General features: G+C 46.4%; 1 protein-coding gene across 2 annotated transcripts in view; it reads right to left on the minus strand.

Moving 5' to 3' along the window:
- Window positions 1–21,801, minus strand: part of ERICH1 (glutamate rich 1) — a 39,121-nt gene that overhangs the window by 10,949 nt on the left and 6,371 nt on the right. For both annotated transcript variants that reach the window (XR_006339283.1, XM_043893737.1), the window contains exons 2-3: window positions 18,036–18,182; window positions 6,355–6,489 (exon numbers count right to left, since the gene is read on the minus strand). Coding sequence is in view for 1 of the 2 variants with exons in the window: in XM_043893737.1 (XP_043749672.1) it covers window positions 6,355–6,489; window positions 18,036–18,182 (282 nt within the window). In the remaining variant the exon portion in view is untranslated. The remainder of the gene's footprint in view (window positions 1–6,354; window positions 6,490–18,035; window positions 18,183–21,801) is intronic.

The raw sequence follows: 21,801 nt of genomic DNA on the forward strand, positions 1-21,801 counted from the left end.
GTGCTTTAGTACCTTCTAAAGAGTTACTTGTGTGTGGGATGAGAAGAAAAGTGATGACTGAACCATCCCAGCCAGCAATGGGGCACACCTGAATGAAGGGGAGATCTGGGCTCTCGGAGAAGTTGAAGGTCTGGAGTAGACATGTGGCGGCAAGGCCTGCGGGAGGACGTGGGGCCTGAGAGGAGTCACCCCCGTCAGTGCTGCCCTGGCCATCCCATCTTGGCACCCTGGTGGCAGTGCGTGCCCCGTGCACACTCAGCACACAGCCACTCTGCTCCAGCAGACCAAGGGCAGCGGTGCTGCCACCCACACTCAGAGGCTCTTACGGGTGATCCCCAGGCCCCCCACAGGTCGTGGTGAGACTTCTGAAACACTGTGTCACCCCATGGAACGGAAAGCCCTCTCCCTGAAAGCCCCACTCTGGAGCCTTGATCTGCCACTGATGTCAGACAGAAGGTGCCATGGGGTCCTTGCGCTGCAGTTCTCGTGATGAGGGGCTCAAGACTCAGAGCCCACGGCTCACCCTTGCAGTCCCCGAGGCTGTGGCCGCCCTTGTTCTGGGCTCCGCATCCATCTAGGCACCCACATGCCTCCCTGCCACTCCCTGTGACATGGAGGCCCCGCCCTGCAGCCAGGAGCGGTCACCACATCAGGCACTGCTGCTAGAGACAGGCAAAGAGTCCTCCCTGACCTCTGGTCCTTGATTTTCTCTTGATGCACATGACAGCTGAAAACCTGTTGCTGCCTGGAACTTCGCGTGAAGCCCAAATCACTGTTCATAAAGTCATGACATGACAGTCATGTATGTAGTCCCACACAAGCTGTATTTTCTCTCTCTCCTCAATCACAGTGGATGACTAAGCACAGCACCTTCCTATTTCATTTGAAAGGTGATATTAACTGACATTAGGGACCTGCTTAGTGTAACAGACAGGTCACAGCTGATTCATGAGCACCTCCAAATGGCTGGCCCTTGAGTTGGTCTTGTAAAACATTAATGTTTGAAAAATGACAGCAGCTTATGAAAATTTTTAAATTTTCCAGGTTCAGTTAAAAAAAGGAAACATCAAATTTCTCTTCATTAGGATCCATTTTTGCCTTTATTGATTTGGAAAAAAGTCACCTATAGGATGCTCCATCATGTCACGGTAAAGCCGTCTGGGGACCAGTGTGCAGTCATTTGGGGGCATCCTCACTGTCTACCAAGAGTGGTACCCAGGGACCTGCTCTCATTTCTCCCCAGCATCTGCATTCTCCAGGCCCGTCTAGCCGAGCCAGTCACCGACGTCATCCTCCAGTCATTTCTCTCCCCAAGCAGTTACAGCGCAGCATGAATGCTGCCCTGTGAAGATGGTGAGCCGTCAGCCTACTACTCTGACTATAAAACAGGGATCCGAGGAGGAGGATGTGGCAAAAAATGCTGTAAAATGTGAGCGCATCATACTTTTTAATATAACTGTGGGTGTGCACTTCTTAAGAGGAAAACAACACGATACTGAGACAGTGAAAGTTCAGAGGCTGGGGGTTAGCTGTGGTCTCTGGGCGCTGTGACTGTAGGCTGTTTCCTTCACTGTACTGTTCTGATTTCCAACGGTAAGACACTGAGCAGATACGGCTTTCACAATAAGGAAAATTGACCATTTTAAACTTAGCGAAATTATAACAACTGAAAACATACGGGATGCCACTAAACTCTACTTAAAGGCAAATTTATAATCTTAAATATGTCAGGAAAGAAGAAAGGCTAAAAATCAATGATATAAGCAAGAAGCTGGAAAAACACAACTTAAACCTGATGAAAGTAGAAGAAATAACAATATGAGGCAAAGAAAAGAAAGGAAGAGGAAAGGAAAATCCAACAGAGAAGCAGTAGCCAGCACTGACACTGTGAAGACAAACAGCACCAGACAGGACGGGACGGGCAGAGGAGATGTAAACAGAGTTTCGGTGAAGGCGTGTGTTAACACCCTGCCTGTGGACTCTAAACGACCAGGAAGATGACCCTGTGAACAGCTCAATGCAGATACATCAGCGAGCAATCCCACAGCCAGCTACAAACCTAGGTGGAGTCACTTGACTTCTGGGAAACCTTTAACAAAGAAACAAATGCCAAACACACAAAACATTTCCAGAGAATAGTAACAGTGACAGCGACTGTGACAGTGCTTTGTGAGGACAGCACAGTGTTCATTTCAAAACCAGAGGAGGGCTCCACAGGAAGGGAAGCCTGCAGGCCAGCCCTCCCATAAACGTCAACACTAGAAAAACAGGACTTCTAAACAAAGTATCAACTGATTGACTGCAGCGGCATGAAGTACTCAATCAGCAGTAGCATCACTACATCAGGGAAAGGCTGCAAACCAGAAATGGAGGGGAAATGCGAAACGTGCCTGAGGATGAGAAAAGCCCTCCCCCTGCCAGCTCTGAAGAAGGCCCGGGCAGGGCAAGAGGGGAGCAGGAGGAGTGTCAGAAGTGGGAGGAGGAGCTCCTGGGACGCCAGCCTGACGGCACCTCCACGCACCTCCGTGAGCCCAGAAGGCCCCAGGCCCTACAGACCGGCTGCGGGGGAGCCTGCAGACACAGGCGGGACAACCTGCCCAGCAACCAGGGTGGCAAGACGACACCCAGAGCACCAAGTGCGGCGCACCCACCGGGACAAGAACTGCAGCCCCAGAGCAGCAGGGCACCTCGCTGCCCCTCTCCATGAGGGCTCCAGACAAGAATGAAACCTGCTAATAACTCTGAGTGTGACTGCTGGGTCCACGAGTGACTGCGGTGTGTGTGGACTGCGGCCCTGGACCAGAGAGAGTCTCCACTGAGAGCCCACCTAGGTCTCTGTCTCAACTTTGGGTACATCTGGTGAAAGGCGCACCTTCTCAGTCAAACAGAGTGCCCATTCTGCTCCGCACCTGGGAAGCTCTAGAAAGCACACATCAAGATTTCTTCAGCCCAGACAGAGTCAATAAGATCTGAAATCTGATCTGCCTCAGAACTGCGGCCTAAATCTGTCAAAACACATTGAAAGGATGGTTGTTTAACTCACAGTGAATCCACATTAGAATTGTGCACTGAGCTCATGCTTCCAAAAGCCACAAAGTTAATAACTATTTCAACTGGAGCTTGCTATTAGAATAATAATCATAATAGCCTCCCATAAAAACGACTTGATTTTAATGATTTTGCAGCTTGATCTGAACACAAAAACCATGTCAATACAGTCAAACCACTTGTAATTATGAACGAGGAGAAAGGACTGGTGCTTCCTTACCGGCTGTTTTTATAAATATTCAACTTGGTCATCAAATATTGACTGAAGACTTAACTCCAGCAGGCGCCAGTGCCTTAGGGAATTAAGAGCTGGCAGTTCTCACATTTGTACAAGCTTTGCAACAAACCCAATCTGATTGGCACGGCGAGCGTGGGGTTTGCCAGTGCAGGATTATTACCATCAGGTAGCCAAGGAAACAGGTTGGAGAAGCAAAGAAGGCCACACGTACATTCAGCAGTGGGGTCGCAGACCCCCGGCCCTTCCCGCACCCCCAGCCACCTGGCAAGTTGGGGCTCCAGCCCCCAAGAGTTGGAGGTGAGGCTGCGAGAGCAAGAGAGTTGTAGAAATAATCAGGTACTGGATGGAAGGCAAGGGGGGGGGGCAACCTGCATTTCTGAAGTGGGTGTGGGGTCAAGAAGGCCAAGAGAGGAAGTGGGGAAGGACGTTGCGAAGGAGAGGCACCCACGCTGGGGTGACCAGCAGAGGGCCGCAGGAAGCTGGAACCTCCCCTGACCTGACACTGCCCGCTGGCTGCATGAGGGGCAGATCAGAACAGGGTGACAGCAGTCGTGGCACGTCTCAGATGGACACAGGATGTGTGTGAGGTCAGCGAATGAGACACCAACCACTGCACAGCTGGGCCCCAGCAGGACTGACCAGCAAGAACAGGACTGGCAGGAGCAGACAGGAGCCCAGGGCGCAGGAACCCAGGGGCTGTTTCTGCAGGCAGGGCGGAGGTCATGGGAGGAGCCCACAGGAGCCCCATGAGGGGCTCCGTGTCTGCCAGAGCCCGCTGGCCCTCTACTGAGAGCCGCATGGCCAGGGGGCCACTCCTGTCACAAACAACACAGCGGGAGTTGTTGAAAGTGAGAGAAGGGGGCGTGAGAACCCTGAGCGGAAGAAACCACACCACAGATGTCAGCGGAGGAATTAAAACCAAAGCAAGGGAGATTTCGTAGGAAATCTGGAAAAGGAAGACATCTACAGAGGAAGATCCAAAACAAAAGCCTAGCAAGGAGGGACCGGGAAACAGCCTGGACAGCAGGCGGCGGGAGAGTATAGAAAAGACACCTGGGGGCACCTCACAATCACTGAAACCACAGACCTGAAAACAGATACCAGGGTGCTGGCTCCCAGCAGGGAGCATAACTGTCACAGTGACAACAGCGTTCATATGCCAAGGGCTTACCGAGCACCAGGGAAAATTCTAGATAGCTTTCAACGTGGGAAAGGGGAGCCTAGTTATAAACAAGTTGCTTACATAACACAGATTTCAGCTACTTTAAAAAAATGATATAAGTACATTTATATGCAATGAAATGGAAAAAAAAATCTCCATAACACACCAAGTGTGGAAAGTTGTTTACAATGCAGGACATATAATATGTACTTTTATAAAAGCTGCATGTGCACATATAACATGTACAGGGAGAATTTTCAAAAAATGTTTACTGAGATCTTGCCCTGGTGGTCTTAGGTAATGTTTTACTTCCTGTGTGTTTTCTATAATGCTTGACTTTTCTATAGTAAGTGTTTCTGTAGTCCAGAAAAACAAAATACTTTTCTTTAAAAAAAAAAAGGATTGGTGTAACAGAGAAGAAAAGGCCCTTTCCTAGAGGCTGGCCTGTTTTTCAGTTCATAAGAAAGTTGAGGTTTCTATTTCTGTGTAGAACATATGAATGTAACGTCTCTCTGTAGAGGTCCCAGAACTTCACCTGCTGGCAGTGGCAGGCAGGGACTCCTCCTTTGCAGGATGAATAAAGGATCTTTGCAAAGCTGCTGAGGCACTGTTACGACGGCAGGACATGAATGCCTACAGGGGAGGGACGTGCCTCTGGCTGCACGGGGTCTGACAAACCAGGGGTCTGGACAAGGCCCGAGGCAAGGAGGGGGCCGGCCTTGGGGGTCACCAGCAGGCCTGCCACCTGTACCCAGGCTGAGCCAGGGGAGGCAGGACGCCGTGGGCACAGATGGGGCAACGACCTGCACTGACGCTTCCTCCTCAACTTCTTTAGAAGTAACTTCTGAACTGACTTAACAGTGCTGTGCATTCAAACAGACAAAAATGGTGGACACTGTCCCATGGGACTTTTCCTCTTTTCTGACTCCAGTCCTCACACTCTCTGCTTAAATTGCCAGCAACAAGACTGTGGAGCTTTTGGTCTCCCGGAAGGACACCCCTCTAGCTTAGCAGTGCACCCGGAAGGGTCTCAGCTGGGGCGCCGTGCACAGGCCCGCCTGGGAGGCTTGGGGGTGGAACTCGCTGCGGCAGCAGCTCCAGGGTGAGTCCGCACTTTGTTATTAAACACCCGAGGTACACACTGAGTATGTCACCAAAAGCGATTTATCTTTATAAGGACATAGCTTAATTTTCTAATGAAACAATCTATTTTTCCAATAATTATATTCGAAAGATTTTCAACAGGGCTTAAAAAGATAAATATATCAATCCCTAACTATCTCATTTTTGATTTTATGGTTTCTGATTCTTAGGAAGTCAGAAAGATCAATCTAGTAGAAAATCATATTTTCTTAATATGCAAACTAATTAAGGCGTATGGTATAGAGTTTCTTAGTTTATTACTTGTTAAAAACCATCTGGGGAAAATTTTATCTGAAAATTGCAAGTTCCTCTTAAGGAAGCTTTAAAATGATAAATTAAGGGGGGAGTTTTAAGGCATGAATGTGACATGCAGCCTCCGCACCACCCCCAGCGCACCTCCTTCACTCATAAAACATCTGACAGCATTGTTCAATTTTCTACCAGACATGCAACCTAAGTTATTTCCATGATTACAAAACTGATAACAATCTTGGAAATTCTGAAAAAAATTGGAAAGTAAAGAAAAAAGTTCACTTAACAAGAGAAGCACTTTCAAGCTTGGACATATTAATGCCAGACTTCTCCTGATATGTAATGTGTTAACAATGGGGCTGAGATCACACCCCAACCTGAGTTCCCTGTTATGCATCTTCACAAGTGTCTCTAATGATTGCAGACCACATGGCCATGTGACACGCACCTTCATTAAGGTTCACGTGAAGTTACGACCCTGGAAGTCCCTGAGGGCTGCTGGCCGTCTTACCTCCTGTGTCCTCGCTGCTGGAAGAGCTCTCTGAACTTGAGCAGCTCGGGGGCTCCGGTGGAGGGGGGACCCACCCCTCCGGAGGCAGGCCCACGGTATAGAGTCGCCGCGTGGGCTGGACCCGAGTGTCACCACCTGCAGGAAGAGGCATAGACAGATGCCGTCAGACGTCCACGTGCCGAGCAGCTTCTCCAGTCACTGAAGACGGGAAGCCGCAGCCATAACTGCCGACTTTAGTAAGCCAAGCATTTTGCCAGAACAGCCACTCAGCTATATAACCAGTCAGGAAAAAGGAACGAGCTATGATTATTTAAATTTACTTTAAGTTACTTTATTATATAAACTTCTGAGTTTTTATGATATGATATAAAAACATAATTAATTCATGAATAAGAAGCAGAAAACAAAAAGACTCCACATAAGACACCCCTCATTATCATAATATCAATCTCAACATTGAGGTGCCTAACCTTTTGGAACTTTTTCTCTGTAAATACTAACAGGTACGTACTGTGTGTCTGCACATACACCCACACAGACACACACTTAATAGGATCACATGACTCGATGGACATGAGTTTGGGTAAACTCCGGGAGTTGGTGATGGACAGAGAGGCCTGGCGTGCTGTGATTCATGGGGTCGCAAAGAGTCGGACATGACTGAGCGACTGAACTGAACACATATTTTATCATTGTACATGTATATATTATATGTATAATATCTTTCAAAAGTGAACATGATAAAATATTAAGATACATTTAAATCTATTTGCTCTTAATGGCTACATGATGTTCCATGTTATTGGCAAATTTAACTGTAATTTAACCACTGTCTTAAATTTTGCATATAGAAATTGACTCTAAATTTTCACTATCAGAAGTGGCTGCCATGACCATCCAGGTATATAAAACTTTGCACAGTTGACCTCGTGGTTCCAGTAAATAAACTCCTGGAAGTGGGCTGCTGGTCTGCACGGTCCAGAGCAGCAGCAGTGCTGCTCCCCACACCCTCTCAGCATGGGGTAGGATCAGCACTTCCACCTCCACAACTTCACTCAAAATATGGCAAAGTAACCTTTACCTAACACAAGGGGATATCCCAACTACTCTTTCAAAGAAAAATGAATATTTTATAAATGACAATGACAAGGACTGAGAGAAATCACTACTGCACATATAACAGAATGTGTGGTTTCAAGACATTTAAATTGTAAAAGCCTTGAAACATTGTCAAATGCTTCTGCCATCAGGGTATTTCACTTTTGTGAAGCTAAGGTGCAAGAACCGTAGTTCTTACGTTAGGCTTATCCGCCTGGTTGATTAATGACTGAGTCATTTCCGCCGGGATCAAGGGCAGAAAAGAGACGTGCAACCAGGCACACTGTCCCCTGCCGGGCAACATTAATGCTTGATCATTTTTCATAGAGTATGTTTGGAAGCTTTTAATTGGCTAAATTTTTCTCAATAAGAAAATCAAACAGAACTTGGAAACTTTATTGTTCACCAAATAATCAGAATAAATATGGGCGATGCCAAGGAAGGGAGGCAGGAGGTGACTTCTGGGATGAAGGATACGGATGCTGGACACTAAGGGCAGAGCTCTTTGCGAGGGTCCTGTGCTGACCATGCGCTGCCCTGAGGCCACGCCTGTGGGCGGTGGATGGGAATCTGTTCGTGTGTAAGTCAGGGTGGCCCAAGGCAGAGCACTACATCAAGGCCTGGCTTCTCTCACCTCTTCTCTCACCTAGCAGATGCTCACTGTCAGGACGGCGGTCAGGGTCATGTTCGCCACTGAGTGCTCAGGGGACAGCAGGGCCAGGGCATCCCCTCGCCCCCACACCAGGATGCAGGGTGAGGCTCAGAGATCTGGAGGGGCAGGTCAGCACCCCATTGCTGCTGACAGAGGCCAGTGCCTTCCCAGAAACACTGGCGTGGCCACAAGGTTTCAGAAGAGGCGACTTCAAAGACTCTCCTCTCCGTGGCTGACTGGCTTTGCTGATCACGGTTCACCATTCTTACCAGCTCAGGCTCTGGTCTGATGTGCAGAATACCCACTCGAGTTTGCTTTCATTTCTAACCTCTGACTCCCCTCTGCACTGTGCTTATCCACACAGCCCCCCTCTACCACCAGCACACATGTGCCCTCTGCCAGGGCACTGCCAACAGACTGCCCTTGGCTTGGCTGATGCCTTCAGAATTGGTGTGCTTGTGTTACAGGGCTCAGGGCAAAATGACACTGTTTTTTATAACTCTTGTGGGATTATTTGGCTCTTTAAAATATACGCAGATATAACTGGCAAGTTAAAAACAATAATAAAAGCAATAACAAAAAAATAGAGTCCAATATACACTCTTGAGTGACAGATTTCACCAAAAACCACACACAGGTGGTTATGGCCATTTACAGATCATGTCTTTTTTCTTTAAGAACAAATGGAATTACCAATGCTCTTCTAAAATAAATAAATGCACTTCTGTAAAGTGACTATGCCAAAGCCTTTGACTGTGTGGATCACAAGAAACTGTGGAAAATTCTCCAAGAGATGGGAATACCAGACCATCTGATTTGTCTCTTGAGAAACCTGTAAGCAGGTCAGGAAGCGACAGTTAGAACTGGACATGGAACAACAGACTGGTTGCAAATAGGAAAAAGAGTACGTTAAGGCTGTATATTGTCACCCTGCTTATTTAACTTTATACACAGAGTACATCATAAGAAATGCTGGGCTGGGTGAAGCACAAGCTGGAATCAAGATTGCCTGGAGAAATATCAATAACCTCAGATATGCAGATGACACCACCCTTATGGCAGAAAGTGAAGAAGTAAAGAGCCTCTTGATGAAAGTCAAAGACGAGAGTGAAAAAGTTGGCTTAAAGCTCAACATTCAGAAAACTAAGATCATGGCATCCAGTCCTATCACTTCATGGCAAATAGGAGAAACAGTGGAAACAGTAGCAGACTTTATTTCTTTGGGTTCCTACAGATGGTGATTGCAGCCATGAATTAAAAGACACTTACTTCTTGTAGGAAAAGTTATGACCAAGCTAGACTGCATATTAAAAAGCAGAGACATTACTTTGCCAACAAAGGTCCATCTAGTTAAGGCTATGGTTTTTCCAGTAGTCATGTAAGGATATGAGAGCTGAACTATAAAGAAAGCTGAGCGCAGAAGAATTGATGCTTTTGAACTGTGGTGTTGAAGATTCTTGAGAGTCCCTTGGACTGCAAGGAGATCAAACCTGTGCATCCTAAAAGAGATCAGTCCTGAGTGTTCATTGGAAGCACAGATGTTGAAGCTGAAGCTCCAATCCTTTGGCCACCTGATGTGAAGAACTGACTCATTTGAAAAGACCCTGGTGCTGGGAAAGACTGAAGGCGGGAGGAGAAGGGGATGACAGAGGATAAGATGGTTGGATGGCATCACCGACTTAATGGGCATGAGTTTGGGTAAACCCCGAGAGTTGGTGATGGACAGGGAGGCTTCGTGTGCTGCACTCCATGGGGTCGCAAAGAGTTGGATACGACTCAGCGACTGAACTGAACTGAACTGAACTGAAAGTGAACAAATAATTATCAGAATCACCATGCTGTGTCTTTTAACAGTACAGGGAACATTTTCTCAATCTCACCCAAGGGCTGACTGACAAAGGCCCTTTCCTCATTAGGCTGATTCTTCCAACACTGAAGAGATCTGGGCACATCTACAACTCTGATTATCAGCAAGCTGCCGCCTCCATAGGCATCAAGTCTTCAAGGAAATTCTCAAATGACCTTTCATTTGACCTCCACACAATTTTTGCCTATTTGATTGTGATTTTGTTGTTTTGTCTTTAGTCAAGATTTCTCTTTTTCTAGCTGCAAATAGTGTTTTTCCTTCAGAATTCCCAAGATATAGTGCTTCAAAAAAATACACTGTTCTTTCATGACTAAAAAACACTCTAGAAATTAGTATAGAGAGAACTTCAACATGACAAAGAGAAAGCACGAAAAGCACATGGCTGACGTCACACTCCACTGAGAAGGCCTGAATGCTCACCCTAAGACCAGGAAAGATGAGAATTCACACTCATGCCACTTTGCTTCAATATTATACTCAAAGTTCCAAACAAGGCAATAGTCAAGAAAGAAAATAAAAGGCGTCCAACCTGAATAGGGAAAAGTGAGATATCCCTGCTCACAGAGGATAAGATCTTATATATAGAAAACCCTGAAAACTACACACACACACACACACACAAATTGCTAGTGCTAGTAAGTTTGGCTAATAAGGTCAATATACAAAAATCTGTGTTTCCATATTTAGGAAACCATTGCCTAATCCAAGGTCAAAGGGTTTATTAGTATTTACATACACTAGCTAATCCAAAAAGAAAACAATTCCATTTATAACAATATCAAGAAGAATAAAATACTTTGGGACAAACTTTTTTTAAGGTCACAAAGAGTTGGACACAACAGAGAATGCATGGACATACCAAGCATGGATGTACCTGTCTTATAATGAAAACTACAGAGCATTGTTTAAAGAATTTTAAGATGACAGAAATGGGAAGCTAGACTAAATTCAGGATCTGAACAATTTAATATTGGTAAAAGAGCATTAATCCCCAGAATCATCTGCAAATTCAACACAAAATTGTATCAAAATTCCAACTGCTTTTTTCCCCCAGAAATGGACAAGCTGATCCTAAAATTCATACATAACTGTGAGGGACACTGAATAGCTAAAACAATCTTGAAAAATAATGAAGTCAGAAGACTCTTACTCCAATTTCAAAACTTATGACAAATCTACAGTAATTAAAACAGTGTCGTACTGGCACAAGGACAGACATAGAGACCAGTGGAACAGAACTGAGAGCCCAAAAACAAACCCAAACAGCTATGGCTAACTGATTTTTTTTCTTCTTTTAATTTGGCCTAATGGGGTCTTAGTTGAAGTCCAGGGGATCTTCGTTGGGGCATTCAAACTCTTAGGTGTGGCATGTGGGATCTAGTTCCCTGATCAGGGATTGAACCCAGACCTACTGCATTGAGCACAGGGTCTTTGGCTAACTGATTTTTGACAAGAGTGCCAAGTGGGAAAAAGACAGTATCTCCAACAAGTGGTGTTGGTATGACTGGACATCTGCAGACAAGGGAATGAATCTGGACCCCTACCTCACACCATATACATACATTAACTCAAAATAGATAAAGGACTTGACTGTAAAAGCAAAAACCATAAAACTCATAGAAGAAAACTTAGATGTAAAACTTGTGACCTTGGATTTGGTTTCTTAAATATGACACCAAAACCACAGGCAACAGAAGAAAATAGGTATGATGGACTTAATCAAGACTACAATATTTTATACTTCAAAAGACACCATCAAGGAAGTAAGTAAGAAGCTAATCCATGGAGCGGGAGAAAATATTTCTAAGTCATGTTACTGATAAAGTTCCACTGTCCACATTATAACTAACTTGTACAACTCAGCAATAAAAAGAAAAACATTCCAACTGAAAAATGGGCCTAGGATTTATATACACATTTCTCTACAAAAGATACATAAATGTCCAACACACATCATCAGGGAAATGGGAATCAATGAGGTGCAACCTCACCTACTATGGTTATCAAGAAAACAGAAAACAGCAAGTGTTGGCAACGATGTGGAGAAGTTGGAACCCTCCTACACGGCAGATGGGGTGAAGAATGACACAGCTGCTGTGGAAAATAGCTTGCCAGTTCCTCAAAATGGTAAACACAGGATTACCATGTGACCCAGCAATTCCACTCCTAGGTTTACATCCAAGAGAACTGAAAACACACGTCCACACAAATACTTGGCAGAGATGTTCATTGTTTATTGATAAAAGCCTAAAAGTAGAAAAAATTCAAACATCTATCAATTGATGAACAGATAAACAAAATGTTATATATCCACAGAATGGAATATTACTCAGCAAGAAAAAGAAACGAAGCAGTCATACTCCTAACAACATAGATGAGCATATAAAACTGCTCACCTATGTTGGATGGGACTGGTGATAGAAGCAAGGTTCGATGCTGCATAGAGCAATATTGTATAGGAACCTGGAATGTTAGGTCCATGAATCAAGGCAAATTGGAAGTGGTCAAACAGGCGATGACAAGAGTGAACGTCGACATTCCAGGAATCAGCGAACTAAGATGGACTGGAATGGGTGAGTTTTAGCTCAGATGACCATTATATCTACTACTGTGGTCAAGGAATCCCTTAGAAGAAATGGAGTAGCCATCATAGTCAACAAAAGAGCCTGAAATGCAGTACTTGGATGCAATCTCAAAAATGACAGAATGATCTGTTTCCAAGGCAAACTATTCAATACCACAGTAATCCAAGTCTATGCCCCAACCAATAACACTTAAGAAGCTGATGTTGAACAGTTCTATGAAGACCTACAAGACCTTCTAGAACTAACACCCAAAAAAGATGTCCTTTTCATTATAGGGGACTGGAATGCAAAACTAGGAAGTCAAGAAAAACCTGGAGTAACAGGCAAATTTGGCCTTGGAGTACAGAATGAAGCAGGGCAAAGGCCAATAGAGTTCTGCCAAGAGAACGCACTGGTCATAGCAAACACCCTCTTCCAACAACACAACAGAAGACTCTACACACGGACATCATCAGATGGTCGACACCGAAATCAGACTGATTATATTATTTGCAGCCAAAGATGGAGAAGTTCTATACAGTCAGCAAAAACAAGACTGGGAGCTGACTGTGGCTCAGATCATGAACTCCTTATTGCCAAATTCAGACTTAAATTGAAGAAAGTAGGGAAAACCACCAGACCATTCAGGTATAACCTAAATCAAATCCCTAACAATTACACAGTGGAAGTGAGAAATAGATTTAAGGGACTAGATCTGATAGAGTACCTGATGAACTATGGATGGAGGTTTGTGACATTGTACAGGAGACGGGGAGCAAGACCATCCCCAAGGAAAAGAAATGGAAAAAGGCAAAATGGTTGTCTGAGGAGGCCTTACAAATAGCTGTGAAAAGAAGAGAAGTAAAAAGCAAAGGAGAAAAGGAAAGATATACCCATTTGAAGGCAGAGTTTCAAAGAACAGCAAGGAGAGATAAGAAAGCCTTGTTCAGTGATCAAAGCAAAGAAATAGAGGGAAACAATAGAATGGGAAAGACTAGAGATCTCTTCAAGAAAATTGGAGATACCAAGAGAACATTTCATGCCAAGATGGGCTCAATAAAGGACAGAAATGGTATGGATCTAACAGAAGCAGAAGATATTAAGAGGTGGCAAGAATACACAGAAGAACTATACAAGAAAGATCTTTATGACCCAGATAATCACCATGGTGATCACTCACCTACAGCCAGACATCCTGGAATGCGAAGTCAAGTGGGCCTTAGGAAGCATCACGATGAACAAGGCTAGTGGAGGTGATGTAACTCCATTTGAGCTATTTCAAATCCTAAAAGATGATGCTGTGAAAGTGCTGAACTCAATATGCCAGCAAATTTGGAAAACTCAGCAGTGGCCACAGGACTGCAAAAGGTCAGTTTTCATTCCAGTCCCAAAGAAAGGCAATGCCAAAGAATGCTCAAACTACCACACAATTGCACTCATCTCACACGCTAGGAAAGTAATGCTCAAAATTCTCCAAGCCAGGCTTCAGCAATACGTGAACTGTGAACTTCCAGATGTTCAAGCTGGTTTTAGAAAAGGCAGAGGAACCAGAGATCAAATTGCCAACTTCCACTGGATCATCGAAAAAGCAGGAGAGTTCCAGAAAAACATCTATTTCTGCTTTATTGACTATGCCAAAGCCTTTGACTGTGTGGATCACAAGAAACTGTGGAAAATTCTGAAAGAGATGGGCATACCAGACGACCTGACCTGCCTCTTGAGAAACCTGTATGCAGGTCAGGAAGCAACAGTTAGAACTGGATATGGAACAACAGACTGGTTGCAAATAGGAAAAGGAGTATGTCAAGGCTTGTCACCCGGCTTATTTAACTTATACGCAGAGTACATCATGAGAAATGCTGGGCTGGATAAGGCAGAGGCTGGAATCAAGATTGCCGGGAGAAATATCCATAACGTCAGATATGCAGATGATACCACCCTTAAGGCAGAAAGTGAAGAAGCAGTAAAGAGCTTCTTGATGAAAGTCAAAGAGGAGAGTGAAAAAGTTGGCTTAAAGCTCAACATTCAGAAATCTAAGATCATGGCATCCAGTCCCATCACTTCATGGCAAATAGATGGGGAAACAGTGGAAACAGTGGCTGACTTTATTTTGGGGGGCTCCAAAATCACTGCAGATGGTGACCGCAGCCATGAAATTAAAAGACGCTTGGAAGGAAAGGTTATGACCAACCTAGACAGCATATTAAAAAGCAGAGACGTTACTTTGCCAATAAAGGTCCATCTAGTTAAGTCTATGATTTTCCCAGTAGTCATGAATGGATGTGAGAGTTGGAGTATAAAGAAAGCTGAGTGCCAAAGAATTGATGCTTTTGAACCGTGGTGTTGGAGAAGACTCTTGAAAGTCCCTTGGACTGCAAGGAGATCCAACCAGTTCATCCTAAAGTAAAACAGTCCTGGGTGTTCATTGGAAGGACTGATGTTGAAGCTGAAACTCCAATACTTTGACCACCTGATGTGAAGTAATGACTCATTTGTAAAGACCCTGATGCTGGGAAAGATTGAAGGTGGGAGGAGAAGGGAAAGACAGAGGATGAGATGGTTAGATGGCATCACTGACTCAATGGACATGAGATTGAGTAAACTCTGGGAGTTGGTGATGAACAGGGAGGCCTGGTGTGCTGTAGTCCATGGGGTCACAAAGAGTCGGACATGACTGAGATACTGAACTGAACTGACAGAAGTCAGACACAAAAGGTCACCTATTATGCAATTCCACTCACAAAATGTCCAGAATACACAAATCTGAAGAGACAGAAAGTAGGGAGGTCTCTTCTATATATCTGCGACTCCATTCCTGCTCTGCAAATAGGTTCATCAATACCATTTTTCTAAATTCCATATATGTGTGTTAATATATGATACTTGTTTTTCTCTTCCTTTCTTCACTCTATATAACAGGCTGTGTTTATTCACCACAACAGAACTGACTAAAATTCGTTTTTTTTGTATGGCTGAGTAATATTCCATTATACTTATGTACCACAACTTTACCCCTTCATCTGTAGATGGATATCTAAGTTGCTTCCATATCCTGGCTACTGTAAATCATGCTGCAATGAACAATGGGGTACATGTGTCCTTTAGAACTATGGCTTTTGGGGGAAGGAGAGAGTGGGACAAATGGAGAATGTAGCATCAGCATTATATACACTATCATGTATAAAAAAGATAGCTGGTGAAAACTTACTATACAACACAGGGAGCCCAGCCTGGGATGGGTGGAGGGGAAGGAGGCTCATGAGGGAGGCGAAAGTGAAACGTGAAAGTGAAAGTCGCTCAGTTGTGTCCGAGTCTTTGTGACACCATGGACTATACAGCCCGTGGAATTCTCCAAGCCACTGAGGGGGGGATGTATGTATAATTAAGGCTGATTCTCACTGTTGTACAGCAAAAATCAACTCAACATTGTAAAGCAATTATCCTCCAATTATAAAATAAATTAAAGAAACAAAAATGTAGGGACGCACGAATGGGGATAACTGTAATGGATATGGGTTTCTTTTGGGGTGATAAGAATGTTCTGGAGTTAGTGGTAATCTTACATAACATAGTGAGTATACTAAAAATCACTGAATTGTACATTTTGAAATGGTTATGGTAAACTTTAGATTAAATGAATTTTATCTTTAAAAAAATACATTGCTGCTGTACACTGCATGGAGTTTTCAGGAAGGCAAATAAGTTAGGCTCATTTGCATCTGTGAAAAAAATGAAAACTCCCAGAAGTGCCTCCTCTACTCATTGCCTGAGGCCGTGAGGAAGGGTGGAGGATCCTACCCATCAGACTCTGCCTTCAACCCCCAGTCCAAGGATCCTCGTGGCCAAGAGGGCACTCTGCAAGGGGAGGAAAGTGCAGGGTGTGCAGAAACAGACGGACCAGATGCCCCCCCAGGACCTGATGAGACCATCCTAGCCACACCGCATCCTTCTCACCACTCCCCCGCCCCCTCTCACCCAAGTTTAGACTATGGCAGGTGACCAGTGTACCCTGCACGGGGTACACAGAGGCCATGACTCAGATAGCAAGCACCACTCACAGGGTCTGCGGTCTGAGAAGCACACAGGTGGACAGACACTAAGAACACGGCCGAATCCCACCTGCAGCACCCTCGCATCTCTCCCAGCCTTGGTGCCGCGCTGGCCATGCAACCTCTCTCAGGATCCTGGTGTCCACCCTGTCCTAGCCTCCAACGGCACCACACAGCTGCTGGCACCAGCCATCATAGCGTGGGCCTTCACACGGGACAACTGCCTGCTGAAACGATGTGATCCAACCTGGAGCTTCTGAGGAAAGACACTGCCCAAATTACGGCACTAATGAAAGTGTGTGTCTGTGTCCTCAGTCGTGTCTGACTCTGTGACCCCGTGGACTGCAGCCAGCCAGGCTCCTCTGTCCATGGGTTTCTCCAGGCAAGAATACTGGAGTGGGTTGCTATTTCCTCCTCGAGGGAATCTTCCCAACCCAGAGACTGAACCTGCATCTCCTGCGTTGGCAGATGGGTTCTTTATCACTGAACCACCTGGGAAGCTCATTAGTGAATAATCACATCAGGTTAGAAGAGGAAAGAAAACTCAAATAAACCCTAAATACAAATTAAAGAAAAAAAAAAGACTAAGAACATCAGCTCAGTTACATTTGGACAGATAACCAGGAATGCAGAGGGACGCCCACTCCGCTTGCATAGCACATCTCCCCAGGGCGCCTGCCTTTCTAAGCTACGTTGTATTCACACAAAACCAAGCATGCGTCTTGCAGGTGGAGCAGGTGTCAGGGTAGTTTTCTGGGTGGCACCACAGGAGGGCCTTGTTCATTCTCTCCCAGTTCTCCCGGGGGCTGGCTGTCCGAGATGGAGGTGTCACAAGACTGGTTCCTGAGGCCTCCTGCCTTGGCATGTGGATGGCTGTCTTCTCCCACACCTTCATACGGTCGTCTTGCTGTAGGTGTCTGGGTCCTGATCTCTTCCTATCTCACCAGTTGCCCTAGATTAGACCCACCCTAAAGGTCTCATTTCACTCCATCTCCTCTTTGAAGGCTCCATCTCCAAACATGGTCAACATCCTGAGGTTCTGGGGTCAGGACATCAACACATAAATTGTAGAGGGTACAGTTCAGCCCAGGACAGGACCATCTTTGAAAGGGAAAAGCACAGTAGACAGCAGCCACTATTCTTGAGTGTGACTCCAGGGCTAAGAGGCTGAGCGTCCCTCCTATACCTCTGGCTCTCCAACAGAAGAGCAGCAGGAACACTGTGGGCAGTGGTCCTGGGGCAGCAGGGCCCAGTCACTGCACCCAGGAACAGCATGGAGTTGAACCCAACACCAGTGATGAACCTGACCCTATCCCCAGCTGGGGGCACTTCTTCCCTCACAAGTGAAGTAACCATCCCCGAAAAGTCTGAGCAGAATGACCCCGCTGCCCCCGTGGTGGTGCCACAGTGGCCTGAGGTCAGCATTCGCTCTCCAGGGAAACAGCGCTCACCTGTCTCAGGAGGGTCGCTCTGACCCTTCACTCTCTCAGGAGGCACTTTCTCAGGTGGGTTTCTGGAGGCTGGAGTCACAGGGGCCCTCTTTTCTTGGCCGTGGGAAACCTCAGGATAAAGTTTCTTCAGTACTTTTCCAACAAACACTACAGAGGCAATCAATTTGCAAAAGAAAGAAAAGTATTACTGATTGAAGTTTTATTTAAATTGCAAATGAATTTTATATAAAACAAGACATATCATGACATCACCATCTCAGGACTAAGTGACTGCCCCTCCACAGGACACAACAGAGGGGTGCCTACAAGACCCCCAGCACTGTCCCCATGAGGGTCAGCCCCAGCACTGTCCATCACAGTACTCCCACTTCTGACCCAATCACAGGACCCCCAGCACTATAGGCATCAGGGGACCCCCAGAAGTGTCCACATCACAGGAGCCCCATAGCACTGTCCATCAGAGGCCCCAGCACTGTCCTTGCCCTAGGTACCCTCACAGGTGTGAGCACAGATGGGGAGGGTGAGGCTGGGAACTGGTCGGGCACGTGGGCTCACAGTTCTGTTCTTCCTCCACCTCGTCGCTGGATGAATTTATGCACAGACTATGAGCAGTTTTCAGACTCTGGTTTGTGGTCCGGGGCTGCAGAGCAGCACTGGAGAGGCTGGATCCACGCCAGTTCATAGCAGACAGGCTGGGCAGCCCCGAGGCCCCATCTGGGGCCCCCACAGGGACAGCATAGTTGGCAAAGCACCCACAAGGATGCAGATTCTTCACTTGGCTTATCTCAGGGCACTCTGTGCTCTGACTAGAGGGGAAGCGTTGCCACAGTGAATAAACATTTCTGTCCTGATTTAAGTGTGAACAACGAGCAGGGACAATCTCAAAAGAGCAGCCAAGAAAGATGAGGGGAAAGGTTAATCCAGTGAATCTGTTTTGAAGTGAAGTGAAGCGAAATTTGCTCAGTCGTGGTAGACTCTTTGTGACTCCACGGACTATAGCCCGCCAGGCTCTTCAGTCCAAGGAATTCTCCAGGCAAGAATACTGGAGTGGGTGGCCATTCCCTTTTCCAGGGGATCTGGATCAAATCCAAGTCTCCTGCATCGCAGACGGATTCTTTACTGTCTGAGCCACCAGGTAATCTGTTTTAACCTCATTAAATTTAGAAACAAATCAAGAGAGAGAGAACTGCTCTAGTGACCAAGCACCATGGGGCAGAAACCAAGAGCAGGACTCTGGAGACAGGCTCGAGGTATTCAGACGACAAAGTGGGGGACAGACATTAGGGCCACTGAGGAGACGGTGATATGAGAGGGGAAGTGAAAGGGGAAGTGTGACGGGGCTGTTGAGCGGCCTGTGGGTCATGGAGGGCAGACTCCTGTCCCACAGAGGGAGCACAAGCCTAATGGCACAGACCGCTCCTCCTTTCATCCTGTGCACAGATGGCCCTTGCTGCAGAAATAAGCCCCTCCAATTGGTGCTAGTTGGAAAACACACAATTTGGGTCTAAAAACACAACAGACCTCCTGAGAAAGCTACTCAAGCCCAGGTGGTGCTCGGCCAGGTGCCTGGGGGGAGGATAGGGTCTTGGTGTTACCTGCCTGCCCACCCCCGGGAGCCCTGGCAGGCGGAAGCCAGTCCTGGCGGTGATGCCCTCATTTCCCCAGCCAGCGGAGGCCCCGCCTCCCAGCTCTGCCAGGTTCGGCAGCACAGGCCTGCAAGCATGTTCCCCAGGCCACCACAGACAGCCGGGGCAGCACTTGGGTCACAGGGAGGCAGCCTGTTCCATTAGACCAGCACTCCAAGACCTGTCCAAAGGGCAGGTTCCAAGTTTCCAATAGAAACTGAATGAATGGTCACTTAAAGCATTTCCTTAAACAGCAGAGGGAAAAGCTTCTACAGAAAACCGGGTGCAATTTCTGGGGGAACCAAAAGCAGTTGACAAAACCCTAACCAGTCACCCTGCTCTAAAATGAACTTGGGGATGTTTGGAGCCCGAGAGCCACCTGGGCTGGCAGCAGCTGATGTGTGCATCCCGCTGCGGTCACGGCTGAGCTCCACACACACGTGTGTGTGAACACATGACCACACTACAGGAAAACCAGACATGGGTCATCACCAAGCAGAGTGTGCATCCACTGCAGAGTGACCCCACAGCCTGAAGGAGTCAAAATACACAGCAATCCCAGGGAGAAACCGGCATGGTCACCAGGAAACACTGAGATGAACCAGTCACCTGACAATTTTGCTTCCACTGGTGCCCTGACACAGTGGCGAGGGCGCGGCACATAGCAGGCCAGCCATGGGCGGAGACACAGGCTGTGTGGCTGCGGCACTGTCCCTGAATTCAGCGTGTCACCTGCACACACTGTATCTATGGCCTAACTGGCGGCCTGTCTGCAAAGTGGGTCTCGAGGCCCTCTGGTCTCCACTCACTGTCTTTCGGTGTCACTGCATGACCCTGGTGTGTGGTCTCCAGTCCTGCAGGAGGTTCAGGATATGTGGTCCTTCCTCAGGGACAAGACTTAACCCAGAGCCCAGGCTGAGAGCTCCAGGGCTAAGGTCCCGGGGCCAGGCTCTGGGTCTCTGACTTGGGTGGGGTCTGGGGGCTGCAGGCTTGCCTCACGCCTGGCTCTGGAAGCTGATAAACATACATGTCTCATATGGGCTTCACAGGTGACTCAGAGGCAAAGAACCTACTTGCCAAAGCAGGAGACAAGGGTTCAGTCGCTTGGTTAGGAAGATCCCCTGGAGGAGGAAATGGCACCCTGCTCCAATTTCCCCTGCCTGGGAAATCCCATAGACAGAGGAGCCTGGTGGGCTACAGTCCATGGGGTTGCAAACAGTCAGACATGACTTAGTGACAAAACAACAACAACACATGTCTAATACTTTCAGTTGCCACTATTTAAAGCACAGTCTTTTAAAAAATAATATGATTTTAATTTTCCAAAATCAACTTTAAAAGAGCCATGTGTAACAAACAAAACTAAAGTAATACTTTCTACCAGCTAATACTGCTGGAGGATTCCTCAGTGAATTTCACTTCTTAGTCCTCACTCTGTGTTCTTTCACAACACAGAGAATAAGACCACTCAATGCATAAACCTTGTCCTCTAAAGAAAACAAGCTGTCAGCGAGGACCTGTCCCCACCCCCACTCTCCCATCGGCTCATCTGCTTTTCAAATGGAGGATGGGGTTGCTCCAGTGCAGTCACAGAAGAAGCTCATAGCTTACTTAAATAGAAATCACTAGCTATTAATATTTTATACCAAAAGAAATGTACAGCCACTGGACTCTAACTTCTTGGAGCCTCCAGGGCTATGAAGGAGATTGGGTGCATGTGAACTGCCTACCAGTTTACTACAGATAGGGACTTCTGGCCACAGCTACGTAGGGATTCAAGTCAAAAGCAGAACAGAAATGAAAGGTTACATTTTTCAGGGTACTGGCAAGCAGTAAAGCATCATTTTTAAAAAGCATCTGTCACCTTTGGTTTGTTGAAGTGCACCTTGTGACTGTGTGTATGGGTGTTTGTGTGTGTTGACTACTGCAAATGTAGCCCTAAAAATCAATTTAGAGGTTAAAAATCTCTTTTCTGCTTAATTTCCACTGTGCTCAAAAACAAACAAAAAAGAGCTGGGTGCTCAGGTTCAGGAAGGCAGCTCTGTGTCACCACAGGGACCCAGGGACCTGCCTGCTCCTCCCTTCCTCACACCTCGTCCTCCTGCAGTGCCCCTACCCCGCTCCCAGCAGCAGAAGCAGGT

The sequence above is a fragment of the Cervus elaphus genome, chromosome 32, assembly GCF_910594005.1.
Source record: "Cervus elaphus chromosome 32, mCerEla1.1, whole genome shotgun sequence".
NCBI lineage: Eukaryota > Metazoa > Chordata > Mammalia > Artiodactyla > Cervidae > Cervus > Cervus elaphus.